Genomic DNA, 19,756 nt, shown 5'->3' with positions numbered 1-19,756 from the left:
TAGTACAAAATCAAAATAGTACATCAACAACAAGAATAATTAAGATAAAAACAAAGAGAGCAGCATAAGACAGTTCATTAAAAATTAGCTAAATTATGAGAGAGAACAACAAATATAGAACAATTTCTTAATATTAGACAGAAACAGGACAGATTCACATGCAATCAGGAAACTGAAAACTTTACAAGTTTTAGGATCTAGGACTTAACATTTCTGTCGTGATCTAAGTATAAAAACTATTAAAAAAGAATAGCAAAAATAAAAGCATTTATTTCGTGTGATTACAAGTTAAATGCCATATTGAATAGATGAGTTTTGAGAAGTGACTTGAATTTGGACAGGTCAGGACAATCTCGTAGGTGTTTGGGGAGAGCATTCCATAAAGATGGAGCAGCTATGGAAAAGGCCCTGTCACCCCAGGTCCGGTGCTTGGTCCTAGAGGGTATGGACAGTAGGTTAGCCTCAGAAGAGCGAAGGCTACGGGAGGGAATGTGCTGATGGAGCAGGTCGGTGAGGTAGGATGGGGCCTGATTATGGAGAGCTTTGTGAGTGAATAGAAGAATTTTGAATTGAATGCGTTGAGCAACGGGAAGCCAATGAAGTTTTTGTAGAACAGGTGTAATATGATCACGGGAGCGAGTATGAGTAAGGAGGCGAGCAGCTGAATTCTGGATATACTGAAGTTTTTTTTAGGATTTTGTTAGATGTACCATAAAGGATGCTATTGCAATAATCAATTCTGGATGTAATAAAAGCATGAATCAAGGTTTCGGCGGCAGAAAAGGAGAGTGATGGACGTAGACGTGCTATGTTTTTTAGATGAAAGAAAGCAGTTTTGGTGATGTGATTTACATGGCGGTCAAAAGAGAGGTTGCTATCAAAAATTACACCAAGATTTCGGATGTTAGAAGACGGAGACAAAGTGTCATTATCAATGGTAATTTGAAAATTTTTTGTGGTTTTTGCCAGGGATGTAGGACCTACGATGATCATATCTGATTTTTCACAGTTTAATTTGAGGAAATTAGCTTTCATCCACAATTTCATTTCAGTGATGCAATTTGTCAGAGTGGAGTGAAGTTCAGTATTAATGGATTTGGAGGAGATGTAAAGCTGAATATCATCAGCATAGCAGTGGAAATGTAAACCATGCCGACGTATGATGTCACCAAGGGGGAGCATATAAAGAATAAACAAAAGGGGACCTAACACTGAGCCTTGGGGAACGCCTTGGGACAGTGGAGCAATGGCAGAACTACAATTGTTGATATTAACAAACTGTTGTCTGTTTACGAGATATGACCTTAACCACAAAAGGGCAGTACCAGTGATGTTGACAGAGGATTCAAGGCGGGACAGAAGAATGGAGTGATTAATGGTGTCAAAAGCTGCAGTAAGATCAAGGAGGACGAGAATATTAATTTGTCCAGAGTCTGAGGAAAGAAGAAGGTCATTTGTGACTTTGAGGAGGGCTGACTCAGTGCTGTGCTGGGGGCGGAAACCAGACTGAAATGATTCAAATAGATTATTGGAATTTAGGTGATCTTTGAGCTGTGAGGCAACAACACGTTCCAGTATTTTCGACAGAAATGGAAGATTGGAAATGGGCCGAAAGTTACTCATAATGTTAGAGTCAAGTCCAGGTTTTTTAAGTATGGGAGTAACAGCAGCCAATTTGAGTGATTGAGGGACTGAGCCAGAACTAAGAGAGGAATTGATTATCTCTGTGATAAGTGATGAGATAACTGGAAAACAACCCTTAACAAGTTTTGATGGAGCAGGATCCAAAACACAAGTGGAGCTTCGCATCCCTGTTAAGATCTCAGATAGGTCCAAATGAGACACAGGTGAGAACTGAGACAGAGGCTGGGTAATAAATTGAGGTGAGATAGGCGGAGAAACAGAGATGACAGGGGAAACTGTCAGAAAATTGTGGATATTCTCAACTTTTGTTTGAAAAAATGAGAGGTAAGAGTTACACTTGTCAACTGTAAAGGAATTGGTAGTATTGTCAACTGGTTTGAGAAGTTTATTTATTGTGGAAAAGAGAGTCTTAGGATTTGTTGATCCAGCATGTATGAGTTCGGAATAGTAAGTGGATCGGGCTGCCGTAAGAGCGTCTTTGTAATGTTGAAGATAATCAGAATAAATCTGATAATGTACTGTTAGACTGGTTTTCTTATAAAGTCTTTCAAGCTGGCGTTTACGGGATTTCATTTGGTGAAGCTCAATTGTGTACCATGGAGCAGAATGACTAAATGAAACAAATTTGGTTCTCAAAGGAGCCAGCTCATCAAGACATGAGGCGAGTATGTCATTATAGTAATCGACAAGGTCAGATGAATTACTAGACAGTACAGGACAGACAGACAACTTTTTAACAAGAGAATCTGAGAAAGCAGAGGGAGAGATATATTGAAGATTCCTGAAGGATATTTTACGTTTAGCTCTAGTGATGGGCTTAGTGACCTCAATGTCCATGATGATTGTCAAATGATCAGAGACAGTAAGTAACTATCAAAGTTATCAAAGAGGAACCCTTTCGAAAACGTACTGCAGCTAAATATAACATTCCCTTTGTTAACTGTACTCAGTATTCAGATGTAATTTTACCAAAATAATATCATATTATATACAGACTAGGCCAAAAAATGTACACACTTTAATAGATGTTATTTGACTATGGACTGTTGACTGTTTGACTACGGAATTATGGTAGCAATGTGTGGTATGTTCAAAGGTGACTTATATTTATCCCTTGATGCCTGTATAAATTTTGTATTAAAACTATCTTTTATACCTGTTTTTCTGTTGAAGTGTGTATATATTGTTGGCCCCTCTTTAAATTATATTTTTCAGTATACAAGCAGGTGTGTCTTGCATCAGATCTTAGATTTTAAAAAATACATGGAAAATGTGGAGACAGCAAGCTGCAATTATTGAAATATTTTACTATTGAGTCAGCCTGTCAACAACCAACATGTTGCATTTTCTGACAAAAAGATTCATAAACTTTAACTTCAAGAGTACCTTTTTTTTTTTTTAAACAAAAACCCTACCTCTCGCATACAGAAAAAACCTGCATGGCAATTATAACATAAATGAATCAGTAAATCAATCATTCAGGTTCATCTAAATGTAAATAAACCTCAAGAATTAAATCATAAACATACACATATTCTAATATAATAGAAAATATATATTTATCACAAGATGATGTTCGGGTGGCACAGGGTAAAGCACACTAGCCCATCAGTGCTGACATCTCAAGCTTGCGAGTATGAATCTCAGGTCGGGTAACGACCGCCCCGGCGCCTACACAGACATAATTGGCTAGTCTGGGAGAGGAAGGGCTGTAATTATGACCTCTGCTGGCTGATCAAATGGAGCCTAAAGAGAGTCTGTGAATGACGGGGATCAGTGCAGGTGAATAAAAGAGGTTGGCTACTGCATACATGTCGGAGGGGGCGAGTGTTAGTTACTCGGTCAGGAGTGGAGGTCTGCAGAAGCAAAGGTGAAAATAAAAAGTAGGAAAATGTATATATGGTAATAGCCAAATAACAAAAACAAAGGAACAATGAAACAATTTAGGCTAGATGTCTTAATTACATTCGACAGTTCAATTAAAACTGGCAGTGAAGATCTTAAACTATTTTTGGTATTTTTAGTAGGTTCAAACAATGTTAAAAATTTAATTATCATAGCACTCAACAACAACAGGAAACCATGTAATATTAATATTAAATAAAGATAAAGGTAATATATTTAAGTAATTAACCGCATTTTACAGCTTTGATCTTTCAAACGGTTTTACCTAGATAATACTGCCACCTACTGGTATAAAAGGAAAACTGCATCAACTAACCAATAAGAAAAGAGCACCTTGCGAGGAACAGTGTGACCTTGTGATGAATGGTGTTACAAAGTTATTGCCCCCTTTACAATTGTCTGTGTTACTACATATTTGTCATACTTAATTATTTTAAATCATTAAACTAAATATCACACAAATGAAAATATTTGTAAAAAAAAAAAAAAATTCTTACTCAAGAGGCTAAATTATTCGACATGAATATTGATTGCCCTTGTGGTTAGTTAATCAATCAGTTCTCTAGAGTCAACTGGTAGCGTCACCGAGTATGTAAAAGGTTCATTACTCAGTATGTGACAACATCTGTCAAATATAGAGGAGGAAGCGTGATGGCCTGTAAGAGATGCTGCCAGGGATTTGGGCCCCATGCATGCAACATTGTGCATACAGTGGATACAGTGCATACTATTTAATGCAGAGCTAATACTCTCTATAAGGAAAGTGCTAAAGGTTGCCTTCATTCATTGTCTGTTTTATCACTGCTTTATCCTGGTCAGGGTCGCTGTGGGTCTGATTCACTGGGCATTAATCAGAAAACACCCCAAGCAGGTCGCCAATCCATCACAGAGCAGTTTAAATGTCATTTAACTCTTAAATGAAAAAAAATCTTCTCTTTCCTTCCTCCCGTCTTAGTTTTCTTTCTTTCCATTTTGGTAACCAGATTTTCCTTTAAAAACAGACATAACACTCCACTCCTCATTAGCAGTTCAAAATTAGCCAGTATTTTTATGCCAGGTTTGAGGACGGACCAAACCATTTCATGTAAATAGAGGGGGGTGTATAATACCTCACTTTTTGCCAAACAAGAGTTAGTTTAGTTAAAAATAAAACATTCTTTTAATGGTGATGAAGAGAAAACTAAAACTGATGTTCTGATCATTTTAGGACCCCTGTCAGTTTCACTTAGAATATTTCTAACTCTCCCCCATCCCCTTTGGCACCACAAAGTCACCTGAATCCTGACCTACATAGATATTTTGCTGTGATAATGACCGACCCATGCATTCAGACTATGTCAGAACTACCTTAAAGAAAGAACAAAATGGTAGGCTACAAACCAAAAAATGGCAAGCACACACTCCAGACTCGAACCCCATCAGGAGGGTTTGGAATGAAAAGGTAAAAAGGTGAAAGCAAAGCAACTTACAAGTGCAACACATTTATGGGTATTTCTGAAAGTTCTTCTTTTTCTATACAATATTTTATTTTACTGAAGAAAAAGATGCCTCGTGTTTGTGCTCTGCTGTCATGTCATATACTACTTTTTTACATGTGATCATTTGTTCCATGTATGTTTTCAGAGCACATCGAGAAATCTGCGTAACTATGTAAGCTTTGGGTAAACTCAGAGGCAAGCAGTCAACATTTCACTGACAAAGCTTTTTCAATTACTGTCGAGCTTTTTCAATTTACGAACAGGCAGGGGTGCCCAATACGTTGATTGCGAATGACCAGTCGATTGCACAGTGCACACTGCTAGATTGTGCCTCATTCAAACAGGTCAACGTGTCAGGTCAGCTCACCTAAAGCACTGCAAATCTAGAAAGTTTTCATTTATCAGTAGCCAGTTTGCGACATTTTTGCATTTTCCCTTTGTAACCTACACTGTTTTTGAAGATGAGTGACAAAGCTTTTTTGAAAAAGGATGAGGCCAACCTTTTCAAAAAGTAGATCGTGATGACCTATCAGCTAAAATAGTAGATCTCAAGCCACGAAAGTATGGGCACCCCTGATCTAAGGCAACCCCAACAAAACACAGAGACAGCCCTACTAAATTTATGGGAAAATGTGCTTAATTTCAAAGACCTTGTTGTTCAAAAATCACAGGTTTCTCGGATTTTTAAAGTGCCACATTTCACGGCAAATGTTAAATAACACTCATAAATTGAATTATAGAATCAATGGAAGCTACAATACACAGTCAGCCTACCTTAATAGGTCCCTTTCAAAGACAAATAATCTTGTTCGTGCTCTGACACATCCTCCTCTTCGTCCTCATAATCGGTTAGGAGTTTTCCAAACTCATTTAAACTGACTTTGACATCTTGAACATTTTGTCTAACCAGTTTCTAGTGTAACTGAGCGTCTTTAGAGTTTGATGCGTTTATTAAGAAATAAATAAACTGTACACAAACTATCGCAGCAGAGAGATGTTCACGTGTGTAGAGAAGCACACTTTTTCCTTTGACTATGGAATCACCAAAGGGACAACATGCACTCAATCTGTAAACACATACGTCAAACATTGTCAGCACACTACACCACAGAAAAGTCTGTTACACTAATGTAATTACCGCAAAATTGCTAGGGCGCCTAATATATCATACACTATGCGAATGAAAAATGTCAAATCGCTAAGCATGAACCTTAAATTTTGACTTTTACAGCAAATTGCATATTACACAGGAAACTGCTTATTTCATGGTCTGTGACTTGATTTTCATGGCTGTGAATTAGGTAGGGCCTTAGGCATGTAACTAAAAACGCCCACTCCAATGATTCATACAGCATATTTACATAAAACTATTTTCATAACAATCATGCCTAAGTGGGTGTGCCCCAGTATATACTGTATATATAATAAACAACACACTAACTACTAAGTAAAAGATGTTGGGTAGGAAAATCAGCAAATGTTAAAATAAAACTATTTGTTAACAGTTTAAAGACATTGGTTGTTGATAATATACAGTACATTTGGGTTGTGGGGCGGCACGGTGGCTAAGTGGGTAGCACTGTCGCCTCACAGCAAGAAGGTCCTGGGTTCAATCCCCAGGTGGGGCGGTCCGAGTCCTTTCTGTGCAGAGTTTGCATGTTCTCCATGTGTCCGCGTGGATTTCCTCCCACAGTCCAAAAACATGCCACCAGGCTAACTGGAAACATTGAATTGTCCTATAGGTACCTGGCCACTAGATGCACAAACCAGTGCATTGTAGTGCCGGTCCCAAGCCCGGATGAATAGGGAGGGTCGTGTCAGGAAGGGCATCCGGTGTAAAACTGTGCCAAATCCCACCGGCGACCCCTGACGGGAAGAAGCCGGAATTGCTGACCCCGTAACCGAAAAACGGGACAAAGGCTGAGGAACAAGAAGAAGAATATACATTTGGGTTGTATGACATAATGACATAATTAATTTATTATTTAAAGAAATTGTTATCAAGGAACTGAAGTAATTTTCTTGCAAATAAGTACAATTTTTTTTAAATAAATTATTTGGTCTAGTGATGTATAAAGGTCTAACTTATACAGTTACAAGTAATTGTAGATCATAACTGTACTTTGGTTTGCTCAATTATTGATCGACACTCATGTCTTTGTTCAAGACTTTTATTATGTGTTTGTATATATTTATACATACTGAATAAAACGTAATTAAATATGAACACTACATAGCCTACAGATGCTGTACCAGCAGTTCAGCACTCAGTTACTCTGAACTGTTTACGAGTTCTATTTGATTCTGTACGGAGCCCTTAGTACGATTCTGAAACACGACATGAGAAACTCGAGCGCGTATCTTGTGTTGTAGCCTCAGCCGGCTACGCTGTTACACTAAACTCAGCGAGCGTTTCCGTCTTCAGACGTGGCGCCGGTACTTCATTCAGCAAACAGCCTGAGTCACGGAGCGCTGCCATACACTTTCACATAAGCTTCCAGGTCAGTGTGTAATGCGTTTTAACTGTAGATATAAACGTCTTAATTTTTTTTATTTAAACGAAGCACCGTAATGTCATGTTTTATTAGCTTGTAAGCGGCATTAGCTTGTTGTAGTTAGTTAGCCAGTTTGCTAGCCAAACAGCATTACCTCTCTGTATGAAGGTGCACTAATAGCTAGCATGTTAGCTCAGTAACTTTGGTAAAAACTATTCAACACAGAGTAAACTTTATATTAAACAAACCTGCAGCACGCTCTTGTGTACATGATTTTATCTACAAGTGCATAACAAATACCTTCAATACTTTAAAAGCTTTTGAGAAAATGTAGGGATGGGACGATATAAGCATTCTGTATCACGGTATTGTTGACTAGACTAAACAAGATTTCGGTATAGGTACGGTATAGTGACGTCACACCTGGCTGGACGCCATATCCCCTCAATTACTATTTCCCAAAATATACCTGCTTTAAGTTTAAAGTTCTCTCTCTATCATAAAAATGAAGTTTACAAACAGTGATATGTCACAGTCATACCCATAAATGTCTATAGAAACGTGGGCAGTAGTAGCCTAGAGGTAAATGTACTGGACTAGTAATCAGAAGGTCACTGGTTCAAGCCCCGCCACTGTTAAGCCCTTGAGCAATGCCCTTAATTAGGGTGGCCACATTCATAGTCACAAAAAGGAGGACGTCATACCAGGAACAGGGGGACATGATACTGCAACACACAGAATGAAACCATAACCCATATAAGTTTTTGACCAGTTTAAGCAAAAATTCTATAACAAATTACTGTTTTACTCACCAAATGTCGAGTCTACTTTTAATATTTAAGTCTGTTCCTCGCTGCCTCCATAAGTTCACTAATTGACTCAAGTAGAGGTGTATGCAGAACAGAGCGAGCGGGCGAAATTCAACCACCCAATCACAGACTAGCATTTAGAGGGCAGACCTTCTGCGACTGGCCAGTGGTGGGAGAGCATTTGTTTTGACATGTACCTGAGCCAGTGACGGATAATATATATATATTTTTTTTATTATTATTTTTATTTATTTATTAATTTTTACCCCTTTTTCTCCCCTTTTAGCGCATCCAATTGTTCAATTAGCATCGTGCTTCCTCTCTGTCTATGCCGAACCCTGCCCTGACGGAGGTGATTGAAGCTAACTTGTATCCCCTCCGAAACACGAGCAGCAGCCAGATGCATCTTTGCCACCCACACATTGACGAGTTTGGCGCCACCTAGCGTTGCATGCGGAGAGACACACCCTAAGGGCACCCTCTCCCATCTCTGTGTAAGCGCCTCCAATCAGCCGGCAGAGAACGCAATCGCATTCTGACAGAGAGACCCACATCCGGTTCTTTGTCCCACCCCCCACATGAGCAACCGGCCAATCGTTGCTCATATAGCCACTCAGCTTCGAACCGGTAAAGCAAGGCTGGATTCGATACGACGCTTCTCAGAATCCAGCCCTGGTTGCAGCGCGTTTCTTTTTACCGCTGCGCCACCTGAGCGGCATGACGGATAATATTGATAAAAAATTTAACCAGTTCACTCTAAAAGGAGGATTTTTAAGTGTCCGTCCTAGCGTTGCATGGGCGGAGGACTGGCAGTTGAAAAACCAGACTGTCCGACCTAAAGCCGGACGGCTGGCCACCCCACCCTTAATCCTTAATTGCTAAGACAGTATACTGTCACAGTACTGTAAGTCGCTTTGGATAAAAGCGTCTGCTAAATGCTGAACATGCAAATGGTACAAAGTTAATCAAGTATTTAAATGTCACAAGAGCCAGATTTAATTAAGCCAACTATGTTTCTGTTACAACTGCTAGTGTAGTTGTATTAGTTTTTTTCAACTTGATTATAAACAGTAGCCTTGACGGCAGTATGTGTTTTACTATAATTTATATAAATGCCTTCATATTAGTGGTACCTTCACACATATGCAAGTCACCCATGCTGTGGGCACTGATGTACCCAATACTGTGATAGATGTTGGCTTTTGGACATTTTGCTGTTGAAAGAACGATTGTCCTTGGCATGTAAAACCCAAAGACAAGCTGAAATGTCAATTAATTTGACCAAAGCACACATTTCCACTGACTTTCGGTCCATCTGAGATGAGCTCAGGACCACAGAATTCAGCTTTTCTGCATAGAATTGTTGTATAGTTTTTCTTTGCATAATAGACTTTTAGGTTGCATTTCTTGATGAAGTGCTGGACTGTGCACTTGATGAAGTGCAAAGTTGTGTTAGGTGTTTTTTTAAGTACTCTTAAGCCTATGTGGCTATATTTATCACAGTAGCATGACAGTTTCTCATTCAGTGCTGTCTGAAGACTTGCACATTCAACAGTGGTTTCCAGCCTTGACCTACACAGATTTCACCAGATGTCCTTACATTTTCACCATATAATGTGCAGTAGATGGTGCATCTTTTATTTCATCACTGTAATCACTGTATCCTGGTCATGGTGGGTCAATTTGGTTGCAAAGCATGAGTACCCCGGACACGGTACCAAACTATTGCAGGGCTAAATCTATGTTCTGTGCTGTCCAAATATATATTTTCTGGTGCAGTACAGTAATGTAAATATACACCCAAGCTAAACCACTGCTAATTATGCAAGTTGTAATGGTTTATTTTATTTAAAGCATTTATTAAGAGCCATGAATACAGATCAGACCAACAGCTGTATTGTACTAAATGATGTAATATATTGTTCATTGAACAAAATTGCCAGTTTATAGTTTAAATAAGCATTTACATTTGTAAATAAGAAAGTAGTGTTTAAATATATTTCAGTTTATGTCTAGTTTGTTTTCACTTGCTGTGTTTTTTATGCATTTTGTATCATTGGTATATTTCACAAGTGTCAACCTGAAATCACCAAATACCAAAACCTGTCAACCTACAAAAATCATAACCTGTTGAGACTTGTGTGTTATTGTAATGTTTGTATTGCTTCTTTTGTGTTTCAGTCTGTGCTGAGCCATGTTGAGGAAGGCTGCTCTGGTGGCTCTGATAGCCTTTGCATTAGGGTACCTCTATAACACAAACCCACAACTACAGGAGTCTGTGAGGCGTCTTGTTACCCAGGCTGTTCCACAGTTGCTGCACTCTATAGGCTATGAGACTAACACACCTAGTCTAGAAGAAACCATTTCTAGAGCCTGGGACACCCTTATCACTGCTCCTACAAAGCAGTGGGGTCGAATAGCAGTCGGGTGAGTTTTTGTGAGCTACCAGACTGATTTAAAAAAGTTGATCATTACATGATTTTCCCTGCTATTGGAAATTTAAGTCTGGTCAACTTGCTGTTATTTTATTTTTATTAACTGTTTTGTTCTGCTCAGGTTCATGGTGTGTTAAAATGACAATATGTTTTTTTAGCTTTCCTTCACTGGACAATGAAGTAAGGTATAGAAATATTAAAATTGGACCATTGGGCTTGTATTTAACTGTTGTAATTACATTAAACAATGTAGTCAATTTATCAGTAGACATGAGGGGAGGGGAGCTTTCAAACAAAACAATTTTTATCCATACTATACTGCTTCAGTCTTGTTAGGGGGATTAGAATACCTGCATTTACTTAAGTTCAGTTGTGTTTCATTTTAAATGTAATTGTAAATGCCATTAAACAAGTTATGTGACTTTCTATTAAAATAAGGCATATCACTTATGTAAAAATCGTGACCGGTTGTCAGTCAGCACAGTTAATCAACACAAATGTTCACAGACATTTAGGTGGTGTCTACTTTTGAGATAAGATTACATTTCTAAAAAACCTATTGAGTGTGGTATTGTTGTAGTAAGGAATTGGTTTCTTATCAATTGCTGATACTATGTTACATTATAACATATCTCTGACCTCGTTACCTCAGGGTAAATGCCTGTATTGACGTGGTGGTGTCCGGGGTCAGCTTGCTTCAGGCTTTGGGTATAGACCCAGGATCTGGCCATGACCATGATATACTACACTCCAAAGAAGACCTGAAAGAGACTTTTATTCACTTCATGGAGAGAGGTGCAGCTGCGGAACGATTCTTCTCAGATAAAGAGGTCTTCCAAAGGATTGCACGGGCTGCTGCTGAATATCCTGGTGCTCAGGTAGGGTGGCTTTTGTAGTCTTAACATTAGTGTTGCACCTTATTTTGGGGGCAATCAACAGTCTAGCCATCATATGTGTAGTAACAGTACAGCTGTATTGCAACTGCCCTATTGTTTGCAGACCTGCACAAGTATTACACAATTAGGTCATTCTGGTTTGTGCGCTGTCTGACACTGCCCTTACTTTGTTATAAGGTTGATGTACATCAACCCTTTTATCAGGTTCATCAGGTACAGTTCCACTATGAAACACAGGGCGCAAGGCAGGAATACCCTGGGCAGGGCTTTGGCTTCACCCCTCCAGACACATCCAATAATGCCTGGCCGGCTGACAGCACATGTTGTCGGCTAGCATAACAGACCGCTGCGCCACCCAAGTGTCTTTAAAACATATATACGTTTTAATACACAGTTACAATTTATCGACAGTATAAAACATACTAGTGGGGAAAAACAAGTGCAAAAGTCGTGGCATATTTTGTTTAATTTTTGTCTATAGTACATTTAGCAGATTTGAAAAAGAATACCATATTTAATGTTGTTTAAACTTTGTAACACTTTAAAAAATCAGAAAGGCCTGAAAATGTAACCAGGGGGATCATAAGTTCTTCAGAAGCCTGTAAAAAAACAGACATGTACAGACATGGTTAATTTGGAGACCAGTACAGAACATGCTGCCTCCCAAGAGATGGAAGTTCTAAATATTGAATGAAGTCCAATGAGGATTGAGTTTCTGTGTCAAATTTAAATTTGCCTGGTCGACAGTAATTAATACTTGTAGCCTTGGGCAAAGCTGCTGCTTTCTTGATTACATTTGTATTTGTATTTAATAATAGAAAGGCTGGCATACGAGTCCGGATTGGTTTGTAGGGGAATGTCAAAGTACTTTGCAAGAAGTTCTTTAAATGATAAAAGAGGTAAAGATCTTCAGTCTGCACTTTAAAACTTACCTTAAAGGTTTAGAGGAGCAAGTACAGACCCTTTGGTGTTCAAAACATGCCAGCACTGTGTATGAGGGTTATGTCATGCCAGAATGTGGAAACATTATCAGAAAGAGTGTTTGGAATACAATCTGCACATGGCTCTATAAAATGACCTCATATTTGTTGCCACTTTTTGAGCCAAAATAGACTCCACAAGGCATTAGAAAGAGTTCTGTGAAATGGTATCTGGTACCAGGGCATTGCCAGCAGGTCCTTCAACTTCTGTAAATTGTGAGGTGGATGGTCCTCCAGTGCATCCTGGTGTCATCTTTTCCCCAGGTAAACAATGCACATGTACCTGGCCGTCCATGGATTCATCAAACCTGTAGCCCTCCTTCATTGCTCTGATGTCAAAAGTCAAAAAGTGCTTTGACTGATCTGTGATTGAGCATCCCCATACACAGTAGTGTTTGATGCTTTGTGTGTTGTCGCATTACCCTCATCACCAGCATTAAAATTATCTCAGTGATCCTTCTGTTGATCTGGACATAATGGCCTTCATGTCCTCTGACATTAATGAGTATTGCTGCCCAACAGCCTGTTGGTGGATTGTGGTTTGTCCCTCTTTGGACCGCTGCCAGTGGGTACTCACCATGACTGCCTGTGAGCACCCCTTGCTAATTCAGAGATGGTTCATTCCAGTCGAATTTGGTCCATATCAAAGTCACTCAGGACGTTATGCTGATCTGCTGCATTTAACGCATGTACTACCATCAGCCCAACATTTAATTTATCCTTGACCCTCACATGTTGTAACAAAATAGGCATTACTATGCACATTTTTAATATATTGGTTTATCAGTGTATATGGCGTGGCAAAATGAACACTGGACTAAATGATTTTGAAAAGATAGCAGCTTAGACATAATGGCATTGAAAAATCACAATGTATAGTGTTTGTTGATACTTGCTTGTGACCACTGATTCTCTTTTGTAATGCTATAAGCGTCCTGTTTATGTGCTGTTTCTGTACAATGCATATATTTTATAATCAGCGGCTTCCTAATTTCTTAAATAAGGTCTACGTGGGAGGAAACGCTGCTCTGATTGGCCAGAAACTTGCTTCCTACCCTCAGCTCGTGGTGAGTTGGAGCCTTTTTGTTTTTTGCATCAGACGTCAATGTAAATATTTTTTTTATGTGAAAAAAATTAAAATGGGAAGAGGGCAAGTGCTTTTTACACTTACATTCATATGTTCAAAAAATTTTGTCAAGCACATTCTTTATATAAAGTTGTGCATATAAAAATACTGTTTTTACCATAGGTCCTCCTGTGTGGCCCTGTAGGACCTAAACTGCACGAATTATTGGATGAACAGATCGTTGTTCCTCCAGAATCACTTCAAGAGACTGATGAATACCACCTCATTCTGGAGTACAAGGCAGGTCAGGGTGGATTCCTCCATTTTTTACATCAATGACCAGATAAAAAAAAAGAGTTCTCACATTTTGTACCATTTTTATATTATATTTTTATATTGTGATATTAGTTTTTAATGGCCTTTATCTGGCTATAGTAAATGGTTTGTAGTTTCAATGGCACATGTAAACATGTATACCATGGTCATGGAAACTGCTTATTTGTTTATCAGTGCACTAGGCTGTATATACATGTTTGTCAGTGTTACTGTTCATAGACACAACACTATGAAATAATGAAATGTTCCCTTTTTATTTTATTTTTATCAGTCGCTTTATCCGTAGTCACCAATCCATCACAGGTCTTTAGCCCTATCACACAAAGCCAATCATGTATTTGTGGATGTCTGGCCTGGAACCTGGGTTGTCAGTCAGTAAAGTAATCTGTCAATTTATTTGTTCAGGGGAGCAGTGGGGATCTAGCCGGGCCCCTCAAGCCAGCCGTTTTATCTTCTCACATGATGTATCCAATGGTGAGATGAGCGCATTGGAGACATTCTTGGCCAGTTTGGAGGAGTTCAAGCCTGATTTGGTTGTGCTGTCTGGACTTCACATGATGGAAGGAATGGGCCGGGAGCTCTGGGAGGACAGACTCAAAGAGGTGTGCTGTGCATTTAATGCTAGGAAAGCAGGTTTAATTAAGTTGGCTGGCTTACTGATGCGTAAGCTTGTTTTGAGCTTTGTGCTGCTGAGCTTGAAGACAAGTTTATGTCTGTCTGAATGTAAGAGGACCATTTAATCTCTCCTCCTACAGTTTGTGCAAGCCATCTCAGACGTTCACAGCGAGGCACCCATCCATCTGGAGCTGGCCAGCATGACTGATAAAGATTACATGAGCAGCATCATGCAGGAGGTAAATGTGTAGGTTTAATAGAGATATTACTATTAATTATTACTATTAATTCAATTTCATAAACAGCATTATCCGGGTCAGGGCTGCAGTGGGTCTGGTTTCACCAGGAATCACTGTGCAACCCCTATCCAACAAAACAATCATGTCTGTGTAAACCCCCCTCCTTGCTGATAGCATTGGTGGTTAGCGTAATAGACCACTGTGCCACCCGAGTGCCATTCTATATACCAACTATAATATTTTTCTGAGATATTTTTGACAGCCTTATCACCTCTCTTGACATTTTCAGGTCATGTGAGAACCATTTGCACAGTGGTTCATTTATCACCTGTAGTTACTTACCTGTAGGGTAATAAGTCAAGTTTTTGTGTACACACCCCTAATACAAACAACCCTTGCACTTTAGTTCAGGATTAAGTAGCATTACTCCCCTAAGCACAAAGCAATCATAAACCTTCATGAAATCCTGGAAGAAGCACTTAGTACCTGCTACATTCCACGCATGTGTACCACATTCAGTATTATTTGCCCTCTCGTTAGCAGGTCATGCCCATGGTGAATTCTATTGGGCTAAACGAACAGGAGCTGCTCTTCCTGTCTCAGGCTGGAGAAGGCCCTCACTCTGACCTCCCTTCCTGGAATGGCGTTCCTGACGTGGGCCGTGTCTCCGACATCCTACTCTGGATCCTGCAGCAGTATGGTCACGCAGACCAGGATTCGGAGGCTCACCTGACCCGCATCCACTTCCACACTCTGGCCTATCATGTGCTGGCTACAGTGGACGGTCACTGGGGGAACCAGCGCGAAGCAGTAGCGGCTGGGGCACGCGTAGCCAGCGCGCAGGCTTGCGGATTACAGGCCGTGGATGTCGCTAAGGTAGGGCTAAAGGCTCCGCTCAGCTTCTACAGCTCTTTCTCCGAACCCAGAGAGAGCTTAGTGCTGGACCCGTCCAATCCGGTCACAGTTTGGCGAAGAGGAAACATCTCATTTTATCTCAGTCCTGTACTTGTGTGCAAACGCCCCCTGCGGACAGTAGGGCTTGGAGATGCCATCTCAGCCGAAGGACTGGTCTACTCTGAGATTGTGGCACAGCTGGACACAGAGTAAAACTGGACTCTGACATTGATGTATTTAGTCTCTGAGGTCCAATTTCAAATTTATAAAGCTTCCTTGTTTTTGATCTACTCTAAAACTGTTGCAAAGCCTCCAACCAGCTGGACGGTGAAAGCAGTGTAGTTATCTGCTGTAGTAGTGCTGCACTCAGTTTTTATTGTGAACAATGATGAGAATAGAGGAGGAGAGGATGTCTTTAAATGAAGACATCACACTCAGTGAAGTTTTCTTTTGTAGTCTGATTTATAAATATTATCAATGTATTGCACTGAGTAGATTTTTTCCCTCTACATGCTCTTGATTACTGCAGCACAATGTGAGTATCACCAGCAAAGACAACGCAATGCAGAAACCCTAAGCTGCTAGGAAATAAAAACACTAAGGTCACTCTTTTACAAATGCCTTAACATGAACTTTTAAACTAGAGGTTCAAGCTTGTGTCCATTAGGGATGGGAACAAGCACATGAGTGCTTTAAGATTTGCAAGGGTCAACAGAAAGCAGTCTTGACACATGCTAAAACTTTGTGGCAACGTCAGACACATTCCATATAATATTAAAGCATGAACAATGTATTTGAGCTTATGGCAGGAAAAAATGACATGCAAATATCTGTAGACCCATATAAGATACCAAAATGCATGTCAATGCTATGCTTATCTGTAACAGATAAAGCCTGTGTGTAAAACTAACTTTGTTGCTTCACGAATGTACTGCTGTGTAATTTCTAGGCAGCTAAGAATGCGGATAGATTTGCAAATGGGTGATTATGGATTTTACTTATTAACACACATTTGCACTCAACTTGGTGATATGTGAAAGATTATAACAAAATTTCTAATCATATTACACATTTTTATCATGTATATACACGTCTGACTTCTGTCTGCCCCACACAGACCTAAATATGTTTGAACCTGTGCCCTTCATTACTTTGTAACAAACTGAAGAGTCTGCATCTACAAACCCCATGTTGGGGCATTTTTTAAAATGCAGTAACAAAAATATCTGTGAATTGTTGAGTTGAAAGGGGAAGATTTTTAAGGTTTTCACTGAACAACTTAGTATTTTGTAAATATAAACAGAGTTAGATTTAATGAATGCAACAAACTCAAAACCAATTGGGACAGGGACATGTAAACCACCATGTTTGGTAACTGAGGATTCTAATTGTTGCAGTTATGCTTGATACAAGACTTCAGCTGCTCAACAGTCAATTTGTTGAGGAATGTTTGAAAATGATGTAACATGAATATCCTATAAACTTTTCACCTTTTTGCCCTTGTCCCAACTTTTTTATTTGAGTGTCTTGCTGTTATTTTTTTATAAAAAAAAAAAAAAATACAATTACAATTAGGTTGGTCAGTGAAAACATTTAAAAGCATTTTTTCAAATGTTTGTTGGTTAAATCATGATGCAAGAGAATAAACAAACCATAGATTCTTGTTGTTATTGTATTTTACTAAATGTCCCAACTTTTCTGATAGGGAGATAGAGTTTGTAACAGAGTGTGCACTTGGGAGAGTAATGCCACTTTATACAAAAGGTATTCAACTGAGTTAATATCAGGGCTCTCTGCATCCTCCAGACTGTTGCCACAAAGTTGTAAGCATATATTTTATTGTATATTTTATATACAGTTGCAATCAGAACCCCCTTAAAATATTCAACCCCCCTTAAAAATATCTGTATAAAATTGAATGAAAATATACAACATAAGGTCTCCGTAAACAGGGAAAGAACATTTACTGAAACATACAAGCAATTTTGAGAACCAATTTTGAGAAATGCAAAAAAACATGTAGTTCTCTGGACAAATGTCCATGTGCACTATTATTCAACCTCCGTCTCAGTACTTGGTGGAACATTCTTTTACCTTGATAACATCTGAAAAAGGATTTCAGTAAGTGATGATAAGCTTCTAACACCTCTCTAGTGGAAACTTCACCAGTTCTTCTCGAGTAAAAGCTTCCAGCTCATTGAAGTTTGATGGCTTTGGTGTTGCAAATGCTTTCTTTAAACTGTGCCAGAAAAATTGCTGACACGTGTGGTCAAATAGATCCAGTATGGATTTATCACTCTATAGTACTGTTCCCAAACCTCAGCAGGGCATATTCCAGTTGACCCTTCCTGTGCTTCTTGGGGAACAGTGGTGTGAGTGGTTGTTAAGTGATAATCTTATGGTTGCCACTGACACATCTGTCCCATCCCTCATCAGGTCATCCTTTTACCCTACAACCTGGCAGGTTTGCTGCTTGGAACTTCCACACAATTGGTGTCCTTAGGTTCAAGGTCTTGGAGATCATGTAATACCCACTGCTCTTTCAGTGCAATTAAATTATCTCCTCTCAGCCTTTGTGACAACTTATTAGTTTTCAGCTTGGGCGCAACCTTGAACTCTTAAATCTATGGGTGATGTTTATACAGGGGTTGGACAAAATAACTGAAACACCTGGTTTTAGACCACAATAATTTATTAGTATGGTGTAGGGCCTCCTTTTCCGGCCAATACAGCGTCAATTCATCTTGGAAAGGACATATACAAGTCCTGCACAGTGGTCAGAGGGATTTTAAGCCATTCTTCTTGCAGGATAGTGGCCAGGTCACTACGTGATGCTGGTGGAGGAAAACGTTTCCTGACTCGCTTCTCCAAAACACCCCAAAGTGGCTCAATAATATTTAGATCTGGTGACTGTGCAGGCCATGGGAGATGTTCAACTTCACTTTCATGTTCATCAAACCAATCTTTCACCAGTCTTGCTGTGTGTATTGGTGCATTGTCATCCTGATACACGGCACCGCCATTGGATGCACATGGTCCTCCAGAATGGTTCGGTAGTCCTTGGCAGTGACGCGCCCATCTAGCACAAGTATTGGGCCAAGGGAATGCCATGATATGGCAGCCCAAACCATCACTGATCCACCCCCATGCTTCACTCTGGGCATGCAACAGTCTGGGTGGTACGCTTCTTTGGGGCTTCTCCACACCGTAACTCTCCCGGATGTGGGGAAAACAGTAAAGGTGGACTCATCAGAGAACAATACATGTTTCACATTGTCCACAGCCCAAGATTTGCGCTCCTTGCACCATTGAAACCGACGTTTGGCATTGGCACGAGTGACCAAAGGTTTGGCTATAGCAGCCCGGCCGTGTATATTGACCCTGTGGAGCTCCCGACGGACAGTTCTGGTGGAAACAGGAGAGTCGAGGTGCACATTTAATTCTGCCGTGATTTGGGCAGCCGTGGTTTTATGTTTTTTTGGATACAATCCGGGTTAGCACCCGAACATCCCTTTCAGACAGCTTCCTCTTGCGTCCACAGTTAATCCTGTTGGATGTGGTTTGTCCTTCTTGGTGGTATGCTGACATTACCCTGGATACCGTGGCTCTTGATACATCACAAAGACTTGCTGTCTTGGTCACAGATGCGCCAGCAAGACGTGCACCAACAATTTGTCCTCTTTTGAACTCTGGTATGTCACCCATAATGTTGTGTGCATTGCAATATTTTGAGCAAAACTGTGCTCTTACCCTGCTAATTGAACCTTCACACTCTGCTCTTACTGGTGCAATGTGCAATTAATGAAGATTGGCCACCAGACTGGTCCAATTTAGCCATGAAACCTCCCACACTAAAATGACAGGTGTTTCAGTTATTTTGTCCAACCCCTGTATAACACATCACAGATAAAGCAGATAAAGCATTGTTATTGAGTTCACAGTGGTTTCATCATGTTGTAACCCA

At 39.8% G+C, this 19,756-nt stretch overlaps 1 protein-coding gene across 2 annotated transcripts; it reads left to right on the top strand.

Moving 5' to 3' along the window:
* The first annotated feature begins 7,508 nt into the window (after positions 1–7,508).
* Positions 7,509–17,338, top strand: adpgk (ADP-dependent glucokinase). Of its 2 annotated transcripts, XM_063003247.1 has the most exons (8): positions 7,509–7,528; positions 10,513–10,758; positions 11,419–11,644; positions 13,647–13,709; positions 13,892–14,012; positions 14,450–14,646; positions 14,800–14,898; positions 15,439–17,338. In XM_063003247.1, exons 2-8 carry the CDS (start codon positions 10,526–10,528, stop codon positions 16,003–16,005), a joined length of 1,506 nt encoding a protein of 501 aa, XP_062859317.1. In that variant the 5' UTR covers positions 7,509–7,528; positions 10,513–10,525; the 3' UTR covers positions 16,006–17,338. The 2 variants fall into 2 exon arrangements, with proteins under 2 accessions (XP_062859317.1, XP_062859326.1); XM_063003256.1 differs by lacking the exon at positions 7,509–7,528 and having other exon boundaries at positions 10,625–10,758; positions 15,442–17,338.
* The last annotated feature ends 2,418 nt before the right edge of the window (positions 17,339–19,756 follow it).

This window comes from Trichomycterus rosablanca, chromosome 1 (assembly GCF_030014385.1).
Source record: "Trichomycterus rosablanca isolate fTriRos1 chromosome 1, fTriRos1.hap1, whole genome shotgun sequence".
NCBI classification, from domain to species: Eukaryota; Metazoa; Chordata; class Actinopteri; order Siluriformes; family Trichomycteridae; genus Trichomycterus; species Trichomycterus rosablanca.
Note: the sequence above shows the minus strand (reverse complement) of the source record. Positions and strands in the feature narration are given on the sequence as shown.

Excerpts from the sequence above, each read along its gene's own strand:
- adpgk (XM_063003247.1), top strand. The coding sequence starts at position 10,526 with ATGTTGAGGAAGGCTGCTCTGGTGGCTCTGATAGCCTTTGCATTAGGG. Across the intron at positions 10,759-11,418 it reads TGGGGTCGAATAGCAGTCGG|GGTAAATGCCTGTATTGACG; the intron begins GTGAGTTTTTGT and ends TCGTTACCTCAG. Across the intron at positions 14,013-14,449 it reads CATTCTGGAGTACAAGGCAG|GGGAGCAGTGGGGATCTAGC; the intron begins GTCAGGGTGGAT and ends TTATTTGTTCAG.